Below are 20,859 nucleotides of genomic sequence, written 5' to 3'. Positions count from 1 at the left end.
CTAAGAAAAGTCCAGTCTACTATTGAGGACTTAGCCTTTGAAGAGACCAATCTTTATAGGGAAAGGACAGATGAGTCCCTTCATTCATTAAAAGATTCTTGGGCAACGCTCCATTCTCTTGGGATTTATACACTAGCACCCAAGGAGAAGTTTCATAAATTGCAACCTTCTAGACAAAGTACAACTGCACAACTATTTGTCCATCACAGATCTTACAAACTCCCAAGGAAGCGTCAGAGGCTACAAAGATTCAGGCAGACTGTGTTTCCTGCTTCTATCATAGAATCATAGAATATCAGGGTTGGAAGGGACCCCTGAAGGTCATCTAGTCCAACCCCCTGCTCAAAGCAGGACCAATCCCAAACTAAATCATCCCAGCCAGGGCTTTGTCAAGCCTGACCTTAAAAATATCTAAGGAAGGAGATTCCACCACCTCCCTAGGTAACGCATTCCAGTGTTTTACCACCCTCCTAGTGAAAATGTTTTTCCTAATATCCAACCTAAACTTCCCCCACTGCAACTTGAGACCATTACTCCTTGTTCTGTCATCAGCTACCACTATCCCCCAAACCCAGCAGTCAACAAGGAAACCATTTTGACGGGTCTGCCAAGAGCTGCGAACCAACTCTACTACCAAATTTTCCTTCCCTTAACCCATTTCTCCAACAACTGGCAAAGCAGCGCATTCAAGAAATGGGTGCTTTTTATCATCCATGTAGGATACACAATAGAATTTTTCTCTCCCTTTCCCCCTCCTTTATCCCTGATCCCTCTTCAGGGATCACTCTCATGAAGGAATGCTCTCTCAGGAAATAAGACTCCCATCTGCAACTGGGAGCCATGGAGCCTGTTTCTCTCCAATACCAATGAAAAGGGTTCTGTTCAAAATATTTCCTGGTCCCCAAGAAAAAGGGAGGGTGGAGACCTCTCTGAGATCTATGGCAACTCAGTGTCTGCATCTGAGCAATGCACTTCAGAATGGTAACTTTGGCAGCAGTAAATCCTATCATTGACCAAGGGAAACTGATTCACAGCTCTCAACGTGAAGGATGTCTTCTTCCACATAGATATCCAGCCTGCACATGGGAAATTTCTCATGTTCACCTTGGATTCTAACCGTGACCAGTACAAGGTTCTTCCCTTTGGCCTGACCACAGCTGCAAGGGTTTTCAAAAAGGTGATGGCAGTTGTGGCAGCTCACCTCCACTGCAAGGGAGTTTTGATTTTTCCATATCTCAGTGCTGGCTACTGATGGAGCGATCTCTCCAAGGAGTCCAATCAGCAACAGCGGCTCTCCTCAAGCTGCTGCTGTGATCACTGGGCATATCTTTAAATGAAGACAATTTAGTGTTAAATTCTACTGCCTGTGGGACAACTATCAGCACAATACTGAACTCCATCACAGCAAGCGCATACCTTCCAAGAGATAGATTTCTCACCATGAAAGCACCAGTCATGGGCTAGTCATGGAGATTTGGGCTACTACACAAACATCAGTTTGGGAGGGTCTTGCTTTCTTAGGGCATATGGCTGCCAGCGCTTATGTAACACCATTCACAAGGCTTCAACTTCATGCTTTCCGAGCCTGGCTCAAGACAGTATACATCCCAAATGGAGACAGCATAGAAGATCATTCCTCCGAATACAAAACTCACTAAACAGATGGGAAAGCAGCTATCGTGTATATGGAAGTCCCTTTCACTCCACCTCCACCAGAGAAGGAACTAATTATGGATGCCTCCCTGTTGGGCTGGGGCACTCACCTGGACAAATATACAGCACAGGATGCATGGACTCTTCGGGAGTCCAAGATACCAACTTTTGGAACTGTGAGCTGTCTGCAGATCTTGTGAAAGTTTCCTAACATATGTAGCAGTAAGTTATGGGCAAGTACAGTTGGACAACATGTCAACAATATTCTGAATCAATAGACAAGGTGATGCAAGATCTGTGCATGGAAGTTGCCAATCTGTGGATCTAGTGCATCCCTCCCTGTGTCACTCTAGCAGCAGTGCACTTCCCAGGATACACGCTATGCTTGCAGACAGTCTCTGCATCATCTTGTCCAAAGACCATGAATGGGAACTGCGCAGCTCAGTAATAGAGCATATTCCACCAATGGGGATGTCCGATGTGCAACTTGTTTGCAACTCTGAAGAATTCAGAATGCAGGACCTACGCTCCATGGGTGCACAAGGTCAGGGCTCCCAGGGGGGTGCATTCCTCTGGACTTGGTCAGGCGCTTATGTATGTTTTTTCCACCCATCCCACTCTTCTGTCATGTGCTGAGAAAGATAAAACACAACTGGGCATCAGTTATTCTGATTGCTCCCAAATGGCCCCAATAGTTTGGTACCCCAGCATTCTCCAGATGTTAGTGTTACCTCTCATAACCATTCAATCCTTCCCTTCTTCCCAGACCTATTAACCCAGAACGAGGGCAAGGTACAGCACCATAACGCAGCTTCATTCAACTTCATGGCCCGGTTTTTGGATGGATGTGGAACATCATGTTCAGAGGCTGTTCAAACGATCTTCAACAGCAGCAGAAAGGAATCCACTAGAAAGTGTTATTCCGCAAAGTGGAGACAATTCACAGTCTGGTGTCAACAGCAACAATTAACCCCTCAGAATTCGGACATTCCCAGCATTCTGGAATATCTATTTTCCCTTTAAGTCTCAGGGGTTTCCCCTTAGTTCCATTCGTGTTCACTTGGCCTCTGATACTGCCCACCCCTCCCTAATCGGCCACCGTTCAATTTTCTTGCATCCAGTTATTCTGCACTTCCTAAAGTGACTGATCAGAACCTTCCCATCCTCCAGCGAAATGTACATCAGCATGGGACCTTAATTTAGTCCCGGCAATATTAACAAAGACCCCGTTTGAACCAATGGCCATATGCTGTTTGTTTGCCTTTCTATGAAGACTACATTCCTCCTCATGACAACATCAGGTAGGAGAGATGGGGAACTCAAAGCCCTAATGGCTGATCTTCCTTGCGACTATTTTTCATAAGGAAAAGGTCTCGCTGAGATTACCCAAATTTACAACTCAGATTATCTCAACATTTAATTTAAACCAGATAATCTGTCTTCTCACCAAAGTCTCACTCTACCAGAGAGGACAGGAGACTTCATACTTGGGATGTGCAAATAACCTTAGTGTTCTATGTAGACAGAGTAAGATCTTTTGGAGATACCCCAGACTGTTTATATGACTTGCATAATGCATGTGAGGTGAAGTGATTTCTGCATAGAGGCTATCCAAGTGGGTCTCCAGCTGTATCCTGCTATATTACAAACTGGCCAGAATCCCTCATCTGCAAGGTGTCAGAACCCACTCCACAAGAGCACAGGCAGCTTTCCTCAATGAGGTGCCTCTGCTGAAATACCTAGAGTTGCAACTTGGAGTTGAGTTCACAGCTTCACAAGACATTCTGCTTTGGTGCAAGCTTCAGCAGCTGATGCTGCAGTGAGCTCAGCAGTTCTCCAATCATTGACTTCTATAATGTCCTTGCACCCTCTTCCATAAGAAATAATGCTTGTCCGTCACCCACAGGAAATGCAGATAGGGACCAGCACTCAAAGAAGGAGAGGTTATTTACCTTTCAGTAACTTGCGTTCTTTGAGATGTGTGGTCCCTATCTGTTTTCCACTATCTGCCCTTCTTCCCCTTTGTAGGACTTGTAGTAACAAGGGAAACCTGAGAGGCAATTGGTCCACACTGCCACTTAGTGTGTCTACAACACAAGGAGGAGAACTGCAGAGCACAGCCTGGAAGACATTACTAGCAAAAATCTTCCAGACTCAGATACATGGAGTGCATGAACACCCCACAGTGGAATACAGATAGAGGCCACACATCGTGAAGAATTCAAGTTACAGAAAAGTAAGTAACCTCTCCTTCCCTAGTAAGCTTTGATCTGTCGCATTTTGAAATGGGAGTAGATCAAAGTGCACTAAGGGCTTGTCTTCACTACCGAGGTAAGTTGACCTAAGTTATGCTACTCCAACTACGTGAATAATGTAGCTAGAGTTGATGTAGCTTAGGTCGACTTACCCCATTGTCTTCACTGCACTGCATCAATGGGAGATGCTCTCGGGTTGACGTCCCTTACTCGTCTGGCACAGTTGGAGTACCATGGTCGACCGGAGAGTGCTCTGCCATTGATTTAGCGGATCTTCACTAAACCCACTAAGTCAACCCCTGCTGCATCGATTGCAGCAGCGTTGATCTCCCTGTAGTGAAGACCAGCCCTAAGGAACTGTTAGCGCTTATCAGCATGGTCCACATGGACACTTAGCGTGCAGCAGGCTAATGCAGGGTAGATTTATACCACAGCTTACTGTGAACTAAATGTTTATATAGCCAAGCGGTTAGTGTTATGTAGCTTGTGATATTCTGCTTTGTTTTTCAAAGAAATATGTGCAGATGACTGTTCGAATATATCACATCCTTATGAGTGCAAGAATGTGCCCAGGAGCCTGAGCACTGAGAATGGGGTTTGGGACAAAGTAATGAGACTGGAGGGAAAGGATGGACACACCAGCTCAGGAACTGAGGACATTCTATTGCTTGTGGGGGATCACTGAAGAAAATCACATTAAGGGTAATGAGCATACATTGCTCTGGAAAAGAGAATTAAATATTTAATTTTATTCAACTAAGGTCCAGGCAATAGAAGGTGAAATGCCTAGGTACTCGGCTACTATGGCAATGGGCACAGTATGTGAGAGGGAACTAGACTGGAGTTAAGACTGTGTTAAGGGACAAACTTTAAGGTTTGGCGCTACATCTCTTGATAACAGTTGACTTGATCACGGTCCATAATTATATGGGAAACAAAAATTTGATAATGGGCTCTTCAATCTAGCAGACAAAGCTTTAACACGATCCAATGGCTGGAAGTTGAAGTGAGAAACACTCAGACCGTAAATGTGGTGCACATTTTAGAAGTGAGGGTAATTAGCCATCAGAACAACTGACAAAAGGTTATTGTGGATTCTCTATCACTGGCAATTTTCAAATCAAGACTGGATGTTTCCATGAAAGATTTCCCTTAGTTCAAACAGGAAGTAATTCAGGGAATTCCTATGGCCTGAGTTTTGCACAATGTCAGATTAGATTATCAGAATGGTCCCGTCTGGCATTAGAGTCTATGAATCTTGGTAGCTGACATCTGGCTATGTGAGAGGATTGTAAATGGGATTCAGATCTTCTTTTCTATATCACTGGAAATCACAAATCCCACCACACCTGGCATCCTTATTGGCTGTCTCCAAAGAGCGGCCAAAAACTGAGCTGTGGGGAAAAAAAAAGCCTTCTCAAGCAGTTAGCTTGAGGTCAGGCTCCAGTCCAGAACTAGGTATGTTGTCAGGGGAAGGTGAGGAAGCATGCTCTGTTGCTGCTTATTCTGTACTTGTTCTATGGGGAAATAAAGGCCTTCTGACCTGAAATGGAAACAGATCACTGGATTGTAAAATTAAAAGCTTGTAGAGCAGTTTTTAATTAAGGGCTGTGGGAAAGCCAACAGGTGCAGAGGAGTACATGGTTCAGACGGAGACATCCCTTAGGGGAGGATTTATTAAAGAGGCTCCTCTATATATAAAGAAGAGAGGACAGAAGTTGATAAAGTACAGGTAGGAACTGAAAAGAAACAGTCAAATGAAAGAGTCCTAGTCAATTACATCACATGAAGCCAGAGCACTAAATATTGACAAAGTTTGTAAGTGCTTCTATATAAATGCAAGAAATCTAAATACTAAGATAAATGAGTGCCTGGTGTTAAATGAGGATATTGATATAATAGGCATCACAGAAAATTGGTGGATTGATGATAATCAATAGGACACAGTAATACCAAGGTACAGAATATGCAGGAATGATGGAGTAGGTCATACTGGTGAGGGTGTGGCTCTGTATGTGAAAGAAAGCATAGAGTCCAGTGTAGTAAAAATCTTAAATGACTCAAACTGTACTATAGAGACTCTCTGGATAGAAATTTCATGCATGACTAATAAGAGTAAAGCAGTAGGGATATATTACCGACCACCTCACCCAGGATGGTGATTCTGAAATACTGAGGGAGATTAGAGAGACTAGAAAACCCAATAAAAATGGTGGATTTCATCTATCCCCATATTGACTGGGAAGATGTCACCTCAGGGTAGGTTGGAGAGAGAAAATTTCTAGACACCATCAGTGACTGCTTCTGGGAGCAGCTAGTCCTGAAACCCACAAGGGGAGAGGCAATTCTTGATTTAGTCCTAAATGGAGCACAGGAACTGGTCCAAGGAGGTGAATAGAGCTGGACCGCTTGGTAATAGCGACCATAATGTAGTTAAATTTAACATCCTTGTTGGGGGGAGGAAATACCAAAGAAACCCACCACAGTAGCATCAAACTTCAAAAATGAGGAGGCACAGGCTAAAGGGACATTCAAACCAACGGTCACAAGCTGCATGGAAACTTTTAAAATACATCATAATAGAGGCTTCAACTAAATGTATACACCACATAAAAAATAATATGACGGAGACCAAAAAAACCCCCTCCACTATGGCTAAACAGAGTAAACGAGAAGGTTAGAGACAAAAAGACATCCTTTAAAAACTGGAAGTAAAATCCCACTGAGGAAAATAGAAGGGAGCATAAACTTAGGCAAGTCAAGTGTAAAAGTGTAATTAGGCAGGCCAAAAAAGAATTTAAATAGCAATTAATAAAAGACAGTAAAACCAACATCAAAAATAAATTTAAGTACATTAGAAGCTGGAAGCCTGCCAAACAACCGGTGGGGCCATTGGATAGCGGAGGTGCTGTAGGAGCACTCAAGGAAGACAAGGCCGTTGTAGAAAAGCTAAATGAATTCTTTGCATTGGTCTTCACTGCTGAGAATGCGAGGGAGGTTCCTACACCTGAGCCATTCTTTTTAGGTGACACATCTTAGGAACTATCCCAGATTGAAGTGTCCAGTAGAGGAGGTTTTGGAATACATTGATAAATTACACAGTAATAAGTCACCAGCATCAGTGGGTATTCACCCAAGAATTCTGAAGGAACTCACATATGAAATTGCAGAACTTCTGTACTAGATTGCTGGAGGATGGCTAACGTAACACCAAATTTTTAAAAAGGCTCCAGAGTCGCTCCTTGGTTGAAACTTTAATAAAGGAGAATCCTACAAGGATCTCTACTGGGACCAGTGCTGTTCAACATATTCACAGATGATCTGGGAAAAGTGAGTAAACAGTGATGTGGCAAAATTTGCAGAGGTTAGAAAATTACTCAAGATAGTTAAGTCCAAAGCACACTCTGAAGAGTTACAACGGGATCTCATAAAACTGGGTGAATATGAGGAATTCAGAGTAGCAGCTGTGTTAGTCTGTATCCGCAAAAAGAAAAGGAGGACTTGTGGCACCTTAGAGACTAAATTTGTTTCTCTAAGGTGCCACAAGTCCTCCTGTTCTTCATACGAGGAATGTTTCAGAAGACTGGAACTGTTCAACTTAGAAAAGAGATCACCCCTTCACATAACACAAGGCCAGTGGTCACCCAATGCAATTGGGATGCAGCAGGTTGAAAGCAAATGTAAGAAAGTACTTCACGCAATGCAGTCAATCTGTGGAACTCGTTGCCAGGGGATGTTGTGAAGGCCAAAACTATAATTGGGTTAAAAAAATAATTAGATCAGTTCCTGGAGGACAGGTCCAACAATGGCTATTAGCCAAGATGGTCAGGGACACAACCCCATTTTCTGGGCGTTCCTAAGTGTCTCATTGCCAGAAGCTGCAACTGGACGACACGGGATGGATCACTCGATAATTGCCCTGTTCTGTTCATTCCCTGTGAAGCATCGAGCACCCGCCACTATTGGGAGTCAGGATATTGGGCTGGATGGACCATCGGTCTGACTCCGTGTGGCTGTTCTTATGACTATCAGTCTGCTACCTTTCATGAACACTAAATTCACATGAAGAACTTTTTAATTAAACAGATGAACTCTTGTAGTGAAAAGGTCTTACCTTGTTCAATGTGAAGACCTTTATTTACTGAGCATGGTTTTGAGTGATAGAAGCTCCTGGGCTGGATACGTTTCCAAGGGTTTTTAACATGTTTATTCTGAGTGGGCGGGAGAGTTTGTGTGGACGTCTGATTGCTCTTTCAGGTGTGGCTTCACTTTTATGCCAACAGAACAATTTCCCAGCCAGCAGCCCTGAGCGGTTACAGGACTTGAAATCCACAGTGGACTTGCTGACCAGCATCACGTTTTTCAGAATGAAGGTGAGGATTCATCACAGCGATAATATTCCAGTGTGTGTGTGTGTGTCATTGTCCTATACTATTCAGAGAAAAGCCTGCTTACTGCAATGAAGAACTAACCCATTATTCTCCAAAGCCAAACCCTTTTCTGCATGGAAATGACTAGTCACAGGCAACAGCGATCTTGTGCTGCCCACGTAGTAAACATAAACATTCTTATCAGTGTCACAACTTAATACTCCTAACTCTGATGCAAAATAAATACTTTTCATCATCAGTAATCACAAAATCCTTCTGACAAAGAAACATACAATTTATCTGTACCCAGGTAGGATATGTAATTTTACCATTTATTGACTTATAAACTTTTCCTGTAAAACTACATTTCCAGCCTTATCAATAAACAACAATTAAGTCTGTACAAAAACTTCTGTGGTCTGATAAATATATTAAGCAATAATATTTCTTATTTAACTGTATCTCTCAAAAGGAAATATATACTGAAATTAAGATAACGCAAATAATTACTTGATTAATAGAGAGTCATGGCTCGCAGGTAAGGTCGTTGTGCAATAATGAAATGTCTTTTTTGTGCTTATATTTGTTTTTTATGAGGGCAGCATAAGATTTGATATCTTTAATTATTCATTGCCTTGTTTTTAAATGGTTGGTTTCCGAAGATGATGTGATGGATGAGAACACTGTTGTCACTTAGCCATCTTCACCTTTTTTTTAAAATGAGTTTTCATTCATGGCATTTCAAAATGTGCTTTATCAAGTCTGACTGTAAGTTCTTCAGGCAAGGAACGTGTTTTATCTCTTATGAAAAAGCACCAGATAAACTAACTAAATGTCGTCTTATAGCGTGTGCTGCATTTGAAAGTCCCCATAATCCATACAAGATTTATGTAAAATGCTAAAATTGTTCCCAAACTCTGCTTTCTACTTAGAACGGTTAGAAATTAAGAAAAAAACAAAAAAAAAAACCAGGACCAAATGTAAAACCAAGTGTGTTCCAGGACATGGTCTTATCCCAAATCTGATGCTTGCAAAGCCTTTTAGAATAGATGTGCATTGTGAGTGTGAGGTAGAATAATAAGTATAAAGCAAAAAGAATGAGGGCTGCAAGAGGGAAAAGGCTGTACATGTCTGCACACTATTATTAATGGCTCTAATCCACATTTTAAAGTTGTTAACAAAGAGGTCAAATGAATTCCTGAATTAGAAGGCACCATTGTGGATTTTAAAAAATAACATGAGATGTTCTGGGAACTCTTGGCTGATCAAATGTCATGAGCTCTGATGGAGTCTTTCTCTGGACTGTCTTTTGCAGTGGGAGAGACTTTGATGTTTGTGTCCTGATTTCATGAAGAAGTCCCTTGAACTTCACATAGCAGTACTGTGTGCCTTGCCCTTCTAACCTATGTTTCTAGATACAGCTGTCTAGTTTAGCTCCTTATCTGGACCCCAGGACTGTAATGTCGGAGTGCCTCACAATCTTTAATGCTGTTTATGCTTACAACATCCCTGTGAGGTAGGGTTGTGCTGTTATCCCTGTTTTGCAGGTGAGGAGCTGAGGCTCAGAGACACTAAGTGACTTGTTCAGGTTCATAGGTCACTGAGGCAGCACAAGGAATTGAACCAGTCTCTCTCAAGTCCTGGGTTAAAGCCCTCTTCCTCTTACGACGCATGAGCAGTATCTCTTTAACTTTATTCCTGCTCCCTGCCAGGTTCAAGAGCTACAGAGCCCACCTCGAGCCAGCCAAGTAGTAAAGGACTGCGTGAAGGCCTGTCTCAACTCAACCTATGAATACATCTTCAACAATTGCCATGAACTGTATAGTCGCGAGTACCAGACAGATCCCGTGAGTAGATGGATAGATGTGCAAAAATCAAGGCTGAGTGGCTTGAGATAATGTAGTAAATAATATCTGAAGATAAACCAGCATAGACTAAATTTTGTGGCCTGTGATCTTCTGAATGCACATCAGCTGTAGCCAATTGATGTGCATTGATTGCGGTGAATGAAAGAGGATGATTGTTTTACTGTCACTAATTGCTTTAGAGATCATTTTCAAAAACCACAGATGTTTTATTCCATGATTGGAGCAGACTATTGAAAGAGTAGATTTGATATAATGTTCATTCAGCAACAGCTAATTAGAACGCATAGTAAGCTAACGGAAGGAATAGGGTTTAAATTACATGAGTCTTCAGGCACAGAGTTCTATCTTGTTTTACTGAATCTAGTTTACCCCTTGCGTATCATGCATGGTGGTTGGTGCAACTCTACACTATAGCTACATCGATCCAAATTGTTCCATTTACCGTAATGTGCAGATGGCATGAAGAGATGCATTGTTTGTCATTGTGGATAGATTAGTAAATATCCGTGATCCAATTAGAAGTGGTTAGAAATAGTTTAGGCAAGAAAGCACATCATGAGATGTCCAGAAACAAGTCCCTGGTCCCAATGCAGTAAACAAGAAAGAAATGGCCATTTTAATACCAGAGTTACGCAAGGCTTGCCTTTTAGCAGCATAATCTGCGTTTTATGATATTTTGTGTTAGATCAGGTAGCTTGTCAAGACAGAGCCATAATATGGAAACTTCAGAAGAAAGTGGCAAAGGATGCAGCATGTGCAGTTCACAGGAAACCCGCAGGCCTGATAAGAAGTCATATTTGTTTAAATTCAGTATTCAGTTTCTCACGACTTCCTTTCCAGAACAAAAATCAGGACCTTCCTCCTGAGGAACAAGGCCCCAGCATCAGGAACCTGGATTTCTGGCCTAAACTCATCACTCTCATAGTTTCCATTATAGAAGAAGATAAAAATTCATATACCCCTGTCCTGAACCAGTAAGAATCCTCCATGTTCTTTATGGCTAATACTAGAAGTAAACTCTTTGTCTATTGTGTTTTATTTGTGAAACTGTCTTCTATCTTTTCTGTTATTTGTGTATTTATAGAGAATACTTATCTTGTCTGTCTGTCTTTCTGTCTTATTTGTCTGTCTATATAAATAATTCTTTTTGATTGGGATGGAAGAGTTTCAAAAGGTTCAGTTTTGATGGAGTTCGAACCCATACACCTTGGTTATTACAATCCTGAACTCAGTGAGACACCTGAAAATGGGGTGAGAGTTGTTTTTTCTTGTACAGTTTTCTGGGATGCACTTTTCTAACACACATACTTGGTCCTGTGGTGACAGCACTTTGTGCTGTGATTTAGGTGTGTCCATGTTCTATGCTGAACTGAGAAAGTTCAGTGGGTGGGGATGGCTTTGTTCAGGGCAAAAGGATCCACTTCTTCTCTTTGGGGAGGAAGATGTCAGATACTTTCCATTCAGCTGTCTCCAGCAACCCACCATGTTTCCTGCAGACAAAGGGGCAGATTACACATTTGGGATTTTGCAGGTGCACCTGCTTAGTGTTAGCCTGTTGGCAATGTTGCACACTAATCCCAACAGTGACAAGAAACCTAGTTTTGTAAGGGGAAAAGAAAAAAGGTATAAGAGGGATAAACATTTTGACATAATACTACAGAATTATAGTATGTAGCTACTTCTAGAGAACAGCCGTACAATAGCTAGTCTTGTAGATTAAAAACATAGTTACAGTAGCAAGAATATTTTCAATCTGTGTAATCTATAGCACAGAGTCCAGTTGGCACTTTCCAGATATCTGCCTTTTATCTTCACAGGATGAAGGAAATTTCTGTTGTGTTGAATCTTTCAGTAGATAGATTAGCTCAGAGCTGAATGAAAGTGCCCCTTATTCTTAAACTATTAAAGCCTTATCTCTGTTTCCCCCATTCAGGTTTCCTCAGGAGCTCACTGTTGGGAAGGTCAGTGCTGAAGTCATGTGGAGCCTTTTTGCCCAGGATATGAAATATGCCATGGAAGGTAGGAGAATGTTGGGATTTCTCACTACTGTAGGCTCTTGCCCTGTGATTGCTAACTTTTTGTTCCTAGTCGATAGCATGTGAATAGCACTTAAGGAAAAGTCTGACAGGGTGATCGTTTTGTATAACCGTCTCAAGTAGTTTTCCAGTGCACATCAGAAATGCTGTTTACATGCCAGTAGGAAGTGGAAAGCTGGCCCACACAGCATTTTAATCCCTAGAAAGCCTCAGTCATCAAAACCTCCAAACTGCAATCAAAAAAGTAAATGGAAACTGACAGTTAGCTTTCCCAAGCAAGTTGTACGAACTGCAGCAGGATTATCCTATTTCCTCTGCTTTTGACTGCTCACTTGATAACTTGCTGGACAGAGTTGCTTGGAGCGGAACTTGCAAACTAATTGTTTTTAAATTCCCATTAATTATCTGAAATATTTGCAATGGAAGCCACAGAAATGAAAACTGCACCGTGGTGGTGTCCTAGTGTAGTGTGAGGTTCTGCAGTGAGCAGCAGAAGTTCTTGAGAGGTTTCCCACAACCAACCATCTGGGAAATCCCTGCTTGTGCTAAATTCTCTGTGAACACTACCTCCTCTACGGTAACTAACCGCACAAGATGCCCAGACTTCACCCAGGAGCCTGAGAAGAGTTTTTTTTTTCTTTCTCTCTCTCTCTCTCTCTGTCTCTCTGTGTATATGTATATAAAAAAAATAGAACAGACTTCAGCCATCCTCACCTGGAATATGATGGAGCTACAGCTCGTAGTGTGTGCTGATCTCAGCACACTACGGTCCATCTTCACTCAAGCAGACTGGTGTTGAAATCTACTCTTGGTATTAATCCTTGGGACATACAAGAATAGGAAGGTTCTGTCATTCCGTCTCCCAAAACTCCAGCACAAGTTTCTCTCCCTCAGTGAGTTAAGTGATGCAAAGGCAGACAGGCAGATTATCCTTTTCAAACCTCTCAATGTGAAGGCAGCTCAGTGTAAGAAACACCTAAGAGGCATTTGGTGGGCTCCTAGGAATCTGGTCTCCATCTTCAAATAGTCAAGGCAGACTCATCCATAGGAGTTTTATCATTCCCAGAAATGGGAGTTATGCATACAGAGGCCAGGTCACTCCCAGAGCAGAGTCCTGTTATTTCCAGCACTCCTTTTATTCTTAAAGTGTTAAGAGTTTACTGAATTTACCTTCTATAATATTTGGACCCAATCTTACCAGATGTAGAGTGCATTCAACTTCCATTGCCCTATATCATCTGCATCTGATAATCCATGTATGCTGTATTTATTGTTCCAACACCTCCAGTTGTTACGTTGTCACTATCAAAATGGTCCCCAAACCATTTGTTCTTTCTTTATCTGATTTCAGTGACTTAGCACTAGTGGAACGGTGGACAGCCTGACAGAGGGAGGGGCTCGGACCTGTGCAAGCTTTCCTAACCAGCATCCTTCAAGTGTCAAGGCTCATTTAACTTGCAGCCCCTTGGTTATCAGTTGAAACCATAGGGGAAAAGATGCTGTTCCCTGGGTCACTGCTGCACCTGGTCTTGTGTCTTTCGAGCCTGGAAGGGTGCTGCGAATGCCCACTTTATTTTCTGCTTTGTAGCCACATATAAATATACTGTGGCAGACTAATGCATGGCCACTTTATGTTGTCTTGTCTCTGATAGTGTCTTCTCTCTCCACTGGTCCCTTCCTTGGCTCCTCTGTTTACATCCTTTCTCTGGGTGTTCTCATTGGCTCACATGGTTTGAGCCACACTCTTGATGCTTGGTGATTCAGCTCCCTTCATCAAATCCCACATCTCTGATTATCTTTGTCTTCCTCTGTGTCTTGCCATCAGTTACACTTACCATGGCCAGCACTGAGCTCCTTGTCGTCCTTCCCATTCCCCCATTCTGTCACTGCTAACCACAACATCCTTCTCCTCCTTTCACCGAAGTGCAGCACCTAACTGCCATTTTTGACTCCTCCCTTAGCCCTCAAGCCCATTCAGTGGAGCCTGCGTGAATAAAAAATTTGTATCCGCATCCGAACTGTGTGCCTCAAAAACGGTCCATGGATATCCGCGGATTTGCAGAGCTCTACTGTTCAGGACGCAGGTGCTAACGTCATCTTCCTTGCTGGTCATTCTGAGCATATCGTCCCCCTCTTTGAATCCCTCATTTGGTGTCTGTTTCCCCATATCAAGCTTACACTTCTTGTCCTTACCTTCAAGGTCCTTCACAACTGCCCTGCCTTACTTGTCTGCTCTTCTCTCATGCTGCTACTAGCCTCATTCAGCCATTTGTCAGCTTCTCTCCCATTTCCACACCTTCTCCTATGTTGCCCCCTGCATGGTCTTCCCAGAACCATGGTAGTGCATCTGTTTTATTAACTTAGATGGAAGAAAGGGCCGAAAGTGTTAACATAACCCAGTCACTGTCCAACATTAAACAGTGTTAAGCAAGGTCTCGGGCTTGGCATACAGAGACCTCAGTCTGCTGAGTGCCATGGCTTAAACACCATTAGACATCCTCTTAACTTTTTATTAAAGATAAAGAAAAGAAGGAAAAACAGTTAAAACATTTGAAATGTGTAGAATCATAGAACTGGAAGGGACCTCGAGAGGTCATCCAGTCCAGTCCCCTGCACTCATGGCAGGACTAAGTATTATCTAAACCATTCCTGACAGGTGTTTGTCTAACCTGCTCTTAAAAAATATAGTATTAAGTAAGGCTTCCATTTTCACAGCATCCCTTTTTCCCTTTCCCTTTAGCTGGAGGAAGTTTTAGAAGGAAAAAACCCTTGTATGACCGTCTCCTTAGGTGGTATCCAAGATGGTGATAACTGTCTCTTTGGGGAAAAGAGAAGTTAGTTAAGACAACCTGGAGCTGCTGCTGTTAAAGTCCAATCCTGTTTCCTTCTGGTGGTGGTTGGGATTCAGCTGGTGCTGGTAGTGGGGGTGGTGTTGTCTGGGTCCCTCTGTCATTAGCTCGGGTCAAGTCAGGATGAGGGTGATAAAGGCCCAGGGTCCAAGGAAGCAGTGGGAGTGGCAGCCGTGATGATGAAGCTCGCACCTGTAGCCACTGTCTGTTCTTCCTCTCCCTTACCCCCAAGTCTCTTTCTTTAAAGACCCACAAAGGGAATGGTGTGTGGAATAGCCCATTCCCTCGTTATTTTGTCCATGAATTAGACCTACTATCTGACATACCAGTTTTGGTTTATTAGTTTCCAGTTCCACATCTTCTGTTTTTATGAAGAATGATTTTAACATAGCCATTGAACCATATCGCTAGTCCTGTTTGTTTAGACTTAGTTTTTTATCTCTCTCTGTACCATTTTCCATCAGTATTTGCTATTACAGGTTATTGTGACAAATTATGAACTGTCCTATGCTTTTGATGATAGAGTTCACAATTAGAGTAAATTTGCTGATCCAGTTATCACAATGCATCCTGGCACCCATCTTAATATCTTCTCAATTGTAAGTTTCTCCGGTGAGAACTGGCTTGCAGTTGTGTCTTGTACACCCCCTAGCACACTGGTGCAGGAAAATAACTGTAAGGGGTACACACATGCAGAGCCCCCCTTTTATAAGGTGGTCTTCTGTGTGGCCTGTGGTTGGTACAGGTGAAGTTAGTGGACTGAGAAGGATTTTATGGTGAGGAGCTAAAGGAAGGCTGAAGAACAATAGGAGGTAGTTCTGTATAATTGTACCTTGACCATGCATATGGTTCAGTAGGCCTGAAAACTTTGTAACATGTATTAGCCCTCTTCTGCATGTGGCTCTTTGAAAGATTCTGCCTTGTGGAGATTCTAGTTTTCTAAGTAAGCGTTACTCTGAATGCTCTTTAATTTGCCTTCTACAAGCCAACAACAATTGTAATCAAAACTGGCTTTAAACTAAATTCAGTTATTATAGTTCTTGTTGCCTTTGTTTTAAACTCAGATGTTGAAATTAGCTCATAGCTTTCAATTAAAAATGCAAATTTAAGTAAAAAATGAACTTATGTAAAGAGCGAAGAGCAGATTTTATCAGTCTCGATCACTGGACTTGGCTCCCCTCTAGTCCAGTTGTTGCACAGCTGTACCCTGAGATTCTGAACTCCCGAGCATTGTCAGTATCTGCTGTAATCCTCATTCAGTCCTCTTGGTGTAATCCGTCTGTCCCAGGGCAGTGTGCATTCAATGCGATCAAGCAGGAGGGCCCATCTCTACAACAATAGCAAATGTATTCTGTGGAAGATAGATTTGTGTGTGTGTCCTTCCAAAGTACAAATACATGCTCTTAACTGTTTTCATGGTGTTTTTCCTTGTGTGTCTGTTCCTAAGTTCTGGATAAAATGAGCTCACTCAACTCACCAAGTGGTAAGTTCCTGCCTTTCAGTAGAGTTCGTAGTTGTGAGTAGGTAAAGAGATTTTCCTCTCCTACCAAAAGCATCCTTGATAGTGTCTACAGAGCTGTAGTATATTAAGCTCTTACGCTAACTGAACCTGATCTACCAAGAGGGTTCAGCAAATTAATTGATGCTGTGGGAGCTGGAGACAACTGCTGTTCAAGAGACTTTTTTTGCCAACTAACTTCAAATGTTGGTTGGTGGCGATGTCTCACGTGCCAAATAATTCTAGGTGGAATCCCCCAGTCAGGGCCCATGAATCAGCTAAAAATAGGTGAGATCCACTGAGGAAGAATTTTAATTTCTGCTGCCTTTCTGAGAGCACCTGGAAGCTCCAGCTCCTGCATAATGCTGCTGCCTCCTGTATCCTAAGTGATGCAGGTTGCCATGGTGGCCCTGGATCCCCTTTGCTCAGCACTGGCTTTACCTTTGCTGCCAGCTGTAATGCCAGGTGATGGCTTTAGTGGAGAAACAGTCTCGGACGTGACTACTTGGAACTGTCCCTGTCCCACCTTCCATCTTGATAATCAAAGTCAACAGGGATGTTTCTGTTGCTGTTTCCTAGGATGAAGCTTTCTAGAAGGAACAGCAGAGTGTTCTGACTTGGAGTCTCACCTGTGGCATTCAGTTTCCTTTGTCAGTGAACCAGAGCCAGGGTTTGGCCTGTATCTGTCTGTCATAGATACATTATGTGGCCCCCATTACGGTAGAATCGAAGTGCTACGCAGCCTTTGACGCAGTTATCCTCATAACATCCCTGTGAAACAGGGACGTTCTTTTTATCTCTTCTTTATGGATGGAGAACTGAGGCACAGGGACCTAAAGTGGCTTGTCCAAGGTGTCATATGCAGTCTGTGGCAGAGCAGGTCTTCCAAATCCTGGGCTAGCATGCTACCCCTAGAGCATCGTTCCTTGAACCACAGGGTAAGGCATATCAATATGTTATAGGACAAAAAGGAGAGTAAGGGATGCTCTGGTGAAAGGTTGCTGCAGTTAAGCCCTTGAAGGGTAAGGAGGTAGGCAAGTTAAAGGGGAAATTATTAAAATATGATGTGTTAAATGAGGTTGATTTTAAGAAGCTGCGGTGAGGGATTTTAAAATAGCAAATTAAAAAGGAATGTGGACACAGGATGGGCATTAGAGCCCCGTGTCTGAGAATGAGGACAGGAATCTCACTCTCCAGACAGTGCCTGCTGTGAGCTTAAATGATGAGTTCAGTAAAATCCAGGTCAGTAATATGTTTGACAGGTGGCTCTGCTGGTGAGTCTGAGGAGCTGTATCCGTGACCTTCCCTCCACGCCCCAGGCTGCAATAAAGATGATGTGTTGTAGAGGCTCTGATGTACACTGCTAAGGGGTGCTATGAAGCACACTAAGGTAGATTTATGGAAGGATTTATAAAGAACTGACACACATTATAACTTAATGTAATGTAGACACGGATGTGGGGTGAGAATTATCCTTTCCTTACAATCCTCACTCATTGTCTAGGGGTGGGCACCTACTCAGGATCAGTAAAGAGTGAATTCACCTTGAAATTAAAAGAAGAAATCTTGTGCACACAGAACAGTGTGGGGAAAATGTGAATGGTAAATATTGAGTGTAAAAGGAATGCATCCAGGAGCTCTTTACTCTGTTAGTGAACAGGATCTTTTGGTAGGAAGCAAGAGAGTGCCTACAGGAGATGCATAGCTTTAGAAATCCCAGGCTTATTTAAATGCCATTAGCGATTTTTTCTTCTGTTTTCCAGAATTATCCAATCTAAATTATTATGAGGAGGACATACCAGTTTCTAGTGACTTAAGATCTAGGAAATACCAGGTTGAAAATAGTCCTTGGGATTTCAAGCCCTTAAGACTGGTCAGTCATGGCGCCTGGTGGGCCTTTATGTAGGGGACATGAGCTCTTTCATTTTTGAAGAGACACTGTGAACTCAGTATGTCCTCAAAACAGCACAAGTGAACAAAAGAGCTAACCTGAGAGAGGTGAAATGACTGGTTTCTCTAGTTGTCCAGAGCATTGTTGAGAAACACTCGTTCATGTAGGCAGCGAACTCAAGGGTGAAATGGTCAGTCAGGAAGTAAATTTGCCGGCAGTATAAGTGCTCTTGGGTTTGGAAAGATGCTAGCTCTGAACACAATCCTCTCCGGAAGTTTTCTTTTCTAGCTGTATCTGTACAGGTTTCCACAAACGCCTAGTGTACAAGTAAATGGCAGTGTTGTTTATATGTCATACCTACGTAAAGGAGACCAGAATTCAGGAAACCCACAGCAAGCTAGGCACTGATCTTGGAGAAGTATGTCTGACAAAGCTCTTTAGCAGCATTCTCTCCGTGGCTGTTTCACAGACTGCTAGAGATGTCGTCTTGGCTGAAAAACAACATGATTTGGGTTCACACAGAAAGACATGTTGGGGAGTGGGATATAAGGTGGCAGCTCTGAGTGGTGAGAGTTGGCTGGTTGCACGATTAACCTGCTTAACAGCTGACCTGTGGCAAACAGTTGCCGCTCAACATGGATCATGAGAGGTCCCTCAGTCACACAGAGGGCAGCTTCATGATCCAGAGAGTAGAGACTCCAAGCAAAGGGGAATGCAGCTCTGTTTTCTACCAATAAGGCAGTTGACTGTGACAGTAATAGAGAAGCTGCCAGCCATGAGGTATGGTGCTTGTTTAGTTCTGGGCCACCTCAGAGCTAGAAAGATGTTGGTAAGTTGGAGGGAACTTGGATAAGAACAGGATGAAGGGACTGACAGATCTGAAAGAATTAAATATGTATAGGGTGATCAAACTACTACTAAGGGGGAAGAGATTCAATAACTGTGCACAAGCATTTGAGTTGTGGAAACATCAGAGAGAGGGGGATGTAGTTCAGGGTCTCTTTATAAGATTTTTATCTTTTGATATAATGGAATTAAATTAACTAAAGAAAGTATAGGTTATATCTCAAGAAAAAAACAAATGGCGAGGTGTATTAGACTGTGGAAACGTCTGGGTCAAGAATAGATTAGACAAAGCACTGGAGAACATGCTGCAAAGAAGCAATCCCATGTGAGCCCTCATGGTGGACTGGATGACCCTAAGAGCTCGTTTTCAGCTGTAACATCTACAGTATGACTGTGTTCCCAGGGGAAATAAGAGACCTTTGTAGAACTCTTCTCTGTTCTTGTGGTTTGCTGAGGATGAAACACAGCAGTTGTCAGAAAATATTCATGCACTTTTCCATTAGTCCTGCTGCTAAGCTCTTTCATGTCTGGTAGGCTACAGCACATAAGTCCACTAAGATCTCCAACTGCTACATGTTTCCTGCATAACACGTTTCAGAAGAAGCAAAGGGTATATGCTAATGGGCTGGAACACAGGTTGCTTTAAACAAAAGGTACAAGAGCACAATTCTGTCTGAAAAAGGAAATCACGGGCATGCTGCCAGTATAGCTCTGTGCTGTGGGCTGTCTCTTATCGTCAGTAACTTCTGAAATCCTTCCCTTTATCAAACGGGTAGAGGTAACCAAAACCTGTAGCCAGTCTCTGGAAGGGGAGAGCAGCTGGTCATGATTGAGGTAGCTGCTAAGGGGCAAGAGGTTTTTGGTTTCAACGGATTTCTTTGATCTCCATCATGTTTGTTTCTTCCTGTGGTTCACTTTTGTCTCTCCTCTGTCACAAGCCCCACCTGTCTTTCGCATTCGCAAAGTCCTCTTTTATGGTGGTAAGTTTTCATCATCTTTTTATTTTTTAGTTCCCTTAGTTTTCTTAAGTCAGTGTCACCCTCTCTCCCTCTTGCTGCAGATTGTGTTAGAGGTCAGTCCCCAGGATTATGCTTCTGCTGATGTCATGCATCTTCCTGCTCTGCATTTTAGTAACATTTTATCCTAGACCGAACAAAAATATTTTTGGAAAAGACTTGGATCCATGACTCTGCTAATTTTAGTTTTTCTGCCTTTAGTGCATTCTCTTGTCTGGCTTATTTTGGGCAAATAGATTTGGCTTTATCCTTCCTGATTCTGCCTCCAGAGAGCCCTTCTATAGGAGTCACAGTAGTTGGGAGCAAGGGATAGTTGTAGAATTCACAATGTTCCAGAGTTTGTGTGTAAACACCCCAGCCCTTCTAGTCACCCCTGCATTCCCCTCTACCTGCACGCCAACCCAGTGACGCCTGCATTCCCCTCCATTCTTCTGCTTTGTAATTTAGGATAAAATAGTCCTTAAATAGTGCAGTTAGGAAAATTTTAGACTTGTAAGTGTTAGTTCTTTTTTGAGTATTGGTGCCTATGTGTATTCCACCCCTGGGTTCCGTTGCACACCCTGCGCCTGAGTCTAGA

The 20,859-nt window shown here is 42.7% G+C and overlaps 1 protein-coding gene across 11 annotated transcripts in view; it reads left to right on the top strand.

Annotated features, from left to right (window-relative positions):
* Positions 1-20,859, top strand: part of UNC13B (unc-13 homolog B) — a 380,992-nt gene that overhangs the window by 283,031 nt on the left and 77,102 nt on the right. For all 11 annotated transcript variants that reach the window (XM_048850215.2, XM_048850214.2, XM_048850212.2 and 8 more), the window contains 4 exons: positions 8,192-8,281; positions 9,991-10,125; positions 10,987-11,120; positions 12,080-12,165. In XM_048850215.2, coding sequence (XP_048706172.2) covers positions 8,192-8,281; positions 9,991-10,125; positions 10,987-11,120; positions 12,080-12,165 — 445 coding nt within the window. The remainder of the gene's footprint in view (positions 1-8,191; positions 8,282-9,990; positions 10,126-10,986; positions 11,121-12,079; positions 12,166-20,859) is intronic.

The sequence above is a fragment of the Caretta caretta genome, chromosome 5 (assembly GCF_965140235.1).
Source record: "Caretta caretta isolate rCarCar2 chromosome 5, rCarCar1.hap1, whole genome shotgun sequence".
In the NCBI taxonomy this organism is placed as follows: domain Eukaryota; kingdom Metazoa; phylum Chordata; order Testudines; family Cheloniidae; genus Caretta; species Caretta caretta.
This window is presented reverse-complemented; position numbering and strand designations above follow the sequence as displayed.